This window comes from Clarias gariepinus, chromosome 13 (genome assembly GCF_024256425.1).
Source record: "Clarias gariepinus isolate MV-2021 ecotype Netherlands chromosome 13, CGAR_prim_01v2, whole genome shotgun sequence".
In the NCBI taxonomy this organism is placed as follows: domain Eukaryota; kingdom Metazoa; phylum Chordata; class Actinopteri; order Siluriformes; family Clariidae; genus Clarias; species Clarias gariepinus.
The window spans coordinates 6,877,107-6,884,654 of NC_071112.1; the positions used below are offsets into that span (position 1 = coordinate 6,877,107).

The window sequence follows — 7,548 nt, forward strand, 5'->3', positions numbered from 1 at the left end:
TCCCAACCATAAAGTATGGTGGAGGAAACATGATTTGGGCCTGCTTTGCTGCATCAGGGCGTGTCCAGCCTGCAGAGGGCAAGATGAATTTTCTTTTGGAAAATGTGAGAATGTCTGTACTGAAACTTCAGCCATTCTGATGTGGACTTCCGGTGTTTTAGGCCATTGTTCTGTTGCTACAAACACTGGAAGTCCACAGCTGAATGGCTTCAGAAAAACAAAATCCGCCTTTCTGAGTGGCCAAGTCAGAGCAAAGACCTCAAACCAATAGATAACCTGCTATTCAATGACTCGAAGAGAGTCCAAGGGTTCACTTACTTTGTCCACTACAATTTTGAATGTTGAATGAATGTGTTGTGAATTTTTTTTATTTTTTATGATGGTATTGTTATTTATCCGTTTTAGGCACATTATATTTGTCAATTCCTTTGGCCTTGAGATGAAGATTAGATCACCATTTATTGACAAATTAATGTAGAAATCCAAGGAATTCCATGCGGTTCACATACTTTTTCTTGTATATAAAATATTTGAATATGGCTGTGTAAATGACGTGACTGGTAGATCATTTGTAGATAGCCAGAAAATAGGCTATGCATTCATGAATGTGAAAGTATAAGGAGCATCTCTCTATAACAAAAAGGTAGGAACCTATTGAAGGACTATTTAAAACAATTGTTTGAAAACCTAGCTGAAATTTTTGATCAATTTCTAAATCAAATCTGGTGCAAACAGTGATGACAAAATGAAAAAAAAAAGCTAAATCCTAAACATTTAACCACGTATTCTTTAAATATAACACAAAAAATTTGATTGGATTAACAGACTTAATTGTGTCTTTTCATTTTTTCCTCAAAAGGTATTTTAAAAAATTTGTATGGGCAGCTACAAAAAGCAACTTAATGCTGGAGAAAAATGGATTCCAAGCGATTTGTCACTAAGGGTAGGAACTATCTGTTAGCATTCTTGACAATATCATACATTACTTCAGATATTCATGCATTGTATTGATATGAATGTATCTCACATCACTTGATTTTACTACTAATAAACTGCAAAACTGTTGAGTCGTTAATTTAAAATGTCTTCATATTATTCATAGCAAAGGACATTGGATCAGGATCAAGATCAACACAGAGGGACTTAAGCCAACTTACAGGTGAGTTTCAGTTATCAACACTTTAGTCATCATGATACTTGTGAGTTTTTCCTAACAAGTCTTTCCATACTTGCTATCAGACCCTTTAATCTGTTTCACAATGCAAGTTTACTCCACTGATGCTGTTCCACAAAGCCAAAAAGTAGGCTTCTACCTAATTGTAGGGACTTACAGTCAAAACTTGGATTGTGAGTAACTTGGTCTGTGAGTGTTTTGCAAGACAAGCAAAATGTTTGAATTAATTTTAACTTGATTAACAAGCGAGGTCTTTCAATGAGAGCAGTATGTGCTTTACGTGCAGTATGCCTAGTCTGCAGAGTGTCACATAATCAGAGTTGGGAAGTAACAAGTTACATTTACTCGATTACATTTACATAAGTAAAGTTTTTAAAAAATGTTCTTCTATAAGTAGTTTTACTGCACCATATTTTTTACTTTTACTTGAGTAGATTTGCGAAGAAATAAAGCTACTCTTACTCCGCTACATTCGGCTACACTCCACTCGTTACTTTTCTTACCATTTATTCTACACATTTGATATTTATTTTTGCCAGAGAAATGCAGCCGGTGGATCTACTATGTGACTGTGTTTTACCAATCAGACGTAGAAACAACAATCACATAACTCAGTTTGACCAATCAGCTGCAATAACAATAACCACATGTAGTTACATGACCACATAGAAACTTCAGCCGTGGTAGGCAGCGAAGAAAACATGTCCCGGTTAGTGTTACTAATTTAGTTTTATTTAATGTTGCAATGTTAACATATAATTAGTAAATAAGCTAGAGGCTAAAAAAAAATTACATTTCTTACATTTGTTCTGCTGAACACAGTTTATGGTAAAGTAAGACCTCTTGTACATGTTCTAATGTTATTTTCTATCTGCTGAGCCATTTGAAGGGCAACTAAATATACAGTATATCTTATAAATAGTTTACACATATTACACATATATGTATGTTTAAACATACATATGTTACCTACAGTAGGTATGTTGTGATAAAAAGTGAGATTGGGAAATTTGTGTTTCTTGTTCCTTAATTTTGTAAAGATAAATATATTTTGTAAAGATATTAAATTTTTACTTTTACTTGAGTAATATTCTGGATGACTACTTTTTACAGCTACTCTTACTTGAGTATAATTTTTGTCGTAAATCTGAGTTTCCATTATTTCTTATGATGAAATTCTCTTTGATATACGAGTGCTCTACAAGGATGTTTCCAGAAAGAATTATGTTTGCAATCCAAGGTTTTACTGTATTTAACCCTGCTTCCTTTCCTTAACTGAGTTCAAGCAAAGAATAAAGACCTAGTTTTCACAAATTACTTTACCAATCTAGTGGGGAATTCATATACCCTTTCTGAAAACAATTGAATGCAAATATTTTGATGCACAAAATATGATTTCCACTTATATAATTAGTATTCAAAGATTTTTTTTTTTCAGATGTACTTCTTTCATTTTTTAAAACACTGGGACTTGAAACGTACTACCCAAACAAGCTGACTCTGAGGTCTTTACTAGAAATCAACAGTGCCACTGTGGCTGGTGAAGAGATTGACTCACTGCAAGCAATACCATGGGCCTTTCTAAGAAAGTTACTGATGGTTAATTCGAAATCAAGATCTTTGTTATCTGCACTTTGTGAAAATGATGAGGGAGATGACTTGTTTAGTGAAGAAGACAGTGATTGTAGCCTTAACCTTCTGGATCTTCACACTGCCCTCTTTTTATGTTCAGATAGTTTTCTCCAGCAGGAAATAGCCCTGAAATTGTCAATGTGCCAGTTTGCAGTACCATTTGTGTTACCTCAAGGAATACATAATCAGTGCACTCTTATGTTATGGGCACTTCGAGGTATCATGAAAGAATGGCGTCCACATTCAATGTCAGAATCTAAAGGCTTTCTCGAAGACAGTGTTGTTAATGCAGACATTCCCTTGATATCATTTGTAAGGTTAAATAACAGCAGCTTGTCCAAGTCCCAGGTTTTAAACCAAGTGCTTAACAATTCAGAGCAGCATCATGACTTCTTTTCTCATCGTGACATGATCGGAGGATCTGCTCCCAAGTTCATCGCTAACGGCCTGATTGAAATATGCTGGAGTCTTCCATCTGGGAATAATAGCATTGATGTCTTTCCTGAAGCAGTGGCAATTGCTAATTTAAGAGGAGGTGTGTCCACTTCTGAAACTCAATTCAGTTTCCTTACTCAGGTGTCAACAGCTGTCTTTGTGTTTCTGGACAGTGTTGAAGAAAAGGAGCAAAGGCTATTTGCCTCTTTACAAGGAATTAAGTCCAAGTTATTTCTTGTGGTCAACCCTCAAAGAAATATAAATCAGAATGTGAAGTCAGCAATTGAAGCAGCAATTGTAACTCTGAAACTTGAAAGAGACCACATCATTAAGAAAAGCCAAAAAGTGAATTTGGCTACTTTTGCAAAAACTATCAATTCTGCTATTAAGAGTGTTATACTGAATAAAAGTCATAAATCATGTAGTATCAATTCCATGAAGGACATTGCTCAGGGTGTAGGTTTAGCTGTTGATGAAATTCAGAGAAAAGCCTGTGTAGTGGCAGAAGCAGCTGCAGAACAAGTTGTAAAAACTATTGGAGTTCGTCAAATAACAGACTATAAAAAGACACAGTTGCCACTACAAGGTGAAAATTGGAAAAAACTGGCAAAAATAGAGAAAGAGCAATGTAGGTTAAGAAATTCAGGAAAATGGAGCTTGGAGGAGTATAAAGTTCAACTTGAAAAAGAAAAAGATAAAATCTGGAACAAACAAAGCCAGTACAAAATGACAAAAACAATGGAGCTTTACATAAATTCTTTGTTGAGCATTAATGACACTGAGCGAGCTTTCTTCCTGAAATGGCTGGGACTAAAGATGGACATGCGATCTCGCAAAAACATGTCAAGCCTTCGCCGCAGATACAAGGAATGTGAACGAAAGAAAGACAAAGATGGTATAGCTCGATTAGACCAGGACCTTCTTGATTGCTCACTTGGCATAGAGCACTACATGAGGGAAATGGGACAAATCTATGAGTCTGTTTCATTTGGTTTAGGCAAAACATCTGATAAAATTAACAGTCTCCCTAATTTGGCTGCTAAAATGCTTCTATCTGGGTTTCCACTTGAACTACTAGATGGAGATGCATCAAATATCCCAGAGAAATGGGTTAATGATGTTCTCATGGAACTTCACAGGATGGTTGGCCAGAAGACCCGTTTGCTGGTTGTGACCGTGTTAGGGGTCCAGAGTACTGGTAAATCAACACTGCTCAACACTATGTTTGGAGTTCAGTTTGCAGTGGGCAGTGGACGATGCACACGTGGAGCATTCATGATTTTCCTTCCAGTGGGCAACGACTTGAAGGAGGAGTTACTTTGTGACTTTGTCCTTCTGATTGATACAGAGGGTTTGAAATCACCAGCACTGGCACAACTGGAAGACAGTTATGAGCATGACAATGAATTGGCCACATTTGTCATTGGTCTTAGTGATGTAACCATCATCAACATAGCAATGGAGAATTCCACAGAAATGAAGGATGTCTTGCAAATAGCAGTTCATGCATTTCTGCGGATGAAGGAAATTGGTAAAAAAACTGTTTGTCATTTTGTCCATCAAAATGTTGCTGGTGTATCTGCATATAACAAAAACCTGACTGAGCGAAAACAACTCCTCGACCAACTAAATGAGATGACGGTAATTGCAGCTCAGATGGAAAAAAAGCCAAAAATAAAACAATTCACTGATGTTTTGGATTATGATGTGAAAAAGAATAACTGGTATATGCCAGGCCTATGGCATGGCACACCACCAATGGCACCAGTTAATACAGGCTACAGTGTGGCTGTTTTTGAGTTTAAGAAAACCTTATTGGGAATCCTTAAAACACGAAAAGATGAACAACCTTTTCAGATTCCAGAGTTCCTGCAGTGGATGAGTAACTTGTGGAGCGAAGTGAAGTTTGAAAACTTCATCTTTAGTTTCAGAAACAGTCTGGTGGCCCAGGCCTTTGACAACCTTTGCAAAGAGTTTTCAGAATGGGAGTGGTCTTTCAGGAGACACATTCAATCTTGGCTTACAACTGAAATAGTAAAAATATCTAACACTGAAAAACAAGGCAGTAATGAGGTTCTCGAGCCACTTAAACAGAAAGCACAAATAGAGATTGCCTCTCAGAAAAAGATTATTGATGAAAAGCTAAATAACTACTACAAAAAAAAAGACAGAAATGTATACTTCGTTGAAAAGTACAAGGTTGATTTTGCTAGCAGCATCAAAGGTCTAGAGAAAGAAATGGAAGATGAAGTGAAAAAAAGATTAGAAGCTGCTTTTCAGTTGAGAATTAATCAGAAGAAATTAGAAGACATTCAAACAAATCAAAAATCAATTATTGAATGCCAAGTCCTTCAACTCCTGCAAAATTACAAACATCGTACGGATGAAGTGTCTGACAAGGAACTCACTGCTGATTTCGAAAGCATGTGGAAAAGAGAAGTTGTAAAGAACAGTAGTGTAGAAGAAAAGGATGTTCCTGCTGATGTTTTGAAGCAACTGCGAGCAAGTTTAGTTAATCGCAATGTCATGGAGGATTTGCAGAAAGTTCGAGATCTGACACAGTATGGCCGAGAAAAATTTCAGGTCAAAGACAAACATATTAAATGGGAAAAGAAAATACAACGTTTTTTTACACAATGTAGTGCAACGAGAGATCTAGAGCTTGTTGCAAATAACATAACTGTATACTGTAGTAAAATGATTCAACAATTTGCGGAGGAAAAAACTGACTACCAAAATATCTTTACAAAAGACGTGCTGGAGGAAATTGATGAACAGCTACAAAAAGAAGGTTCAAAAATAAATACAAAATTTGAGCTGGATCTTAAGTTGCACATTTGTGGCATTGCCTCTCGGAAATTTCTTGAGATGCACAGGAAATTCCTCAGTGACAAAGATCCCTTTAAACATGTTCAGAAACTGAAGATGAAGTATCTGTCTGATTTCATTGATTTGTACAGAGAGAAGGACCAGTGCCAAAGAAAAGCACAAGACTTCACTCAGCTCTGTCTCAAGCCAGCAGTCACTGACTACATCAACCAGTCTATTGGACCTGACATTGTTGATGCTGTTCTGCTAAACAACCGAACTGAGTATAGTTCTCGAGTTCGTTTTCAGTACACTATTCTAAAAGAGCTACTGGAAGAATCTAATTTTAATGATTTTAAAAAATACATTTTGGGATACAATGTTTATGTCCAGGATTGGATATACAATCATATTGTTCAATGCCTTTCCAAAGACATATCTCTGCAAAGTTTAAAAATTAAGAAGCTGGAGATCATAATGAATACAATCATGAAAGCAATGGAAGACTCTAAGGATGACAATGGCTCTCCTTTGCCCAACAATGCAGCGGGTACAAAAAGGTTGATCCAGAACTTTTGCCAATCCATGAGTCGTGCCATCCCAATTTCCATGAACACAGTGGAAGGGGTCCTCTTTCAGAATACAGGCTGTTGTGCTCCCTTTACCAAAAGTCTCTATGAATGTATAAATGACATGAAACGACAGCTAACAGAAGAGATTTTCATGTCAACTGATATCAAAGAGACACTGAGCAATGTATATTTGAAGCCTCAAAAGGAGCTCTTTAAAAGGGTCTTTGGATGTGGAAGAAAGTGTCCCTTTTGCAAAACACCATGTGAGGCAGGAGGAAAGAGTCATACAGTACACTATGCAGGTCTACATAGGCCAAAGGGCCTTGGTGGCTTCTTATATACAGGAAATAATACTCTCTGTGAAGAGATTTGTACATCTAGTGTTCATTCGAATGGAACATTTCAAAGTTATGAAACTAATTTCCAACCTCATCCTTTCACTGATTACAGGAAGCACTACCCAGACTGGGAGATTGCACCTGACAAGTCTGCAAAGGCCTCAGATTACTGGAAGTATGTGCTGGTGACATTTAATACGAAATTTGCTGAAATGTATAAAGCAGAACCAGCTGTATATCCAGATGAATGGAATAAAATCACTAAAATGCAGGCTCTAATTAGTCTGAAGCAAAACTTTAATATTAAATAAGTAAATAAATTAATAAAAAAATTACAACAAAGCGAATCAAACCTGGGCCTTCTACATAGTTAGCAAGAAACCTACCACTAAGTCACCAATGCCCATCCATTATTCCATTTTTTTTTTGGTGTACTGATAATTGCCTCATCTTTTCTCTAAATTATCTAATATTTGCCTTGCTAAAATGTTTAGTTGTGACTTGTTCAGAGAGTTGAATTATTTCTAATTAACAATCTTAATAAATGAAAAGTAAAATTAAGTTATTTATGGTTTTTGCATTACATACT

General features: G+C 36.3%; 1 protein-coding gene across 1 annotated transcript; it reads left to right on the plus strand.

Moving 5' to 3' along the window:
• Window positions 1-915: 915 nt before the first annotated feature.
• Window positions 916-7,270, plus strand: LOC128535733 (up-regulator of cell proliferation-like). The gene is made up of 3 exons (XM_053509778.1): window positions 916-943; window positions 1,103-1,159; window positions 2,613-7,270. Exons 1-3 carry the CDS (start codon window positions 916-918, stop codon window positions 7,268-7,270), a joined length of 4,743 nt encoding a protein of 1,580 aa, XP_053365753.1.
• Window positions 7,271-7,548: the final 278 nt, after the last annotated feature.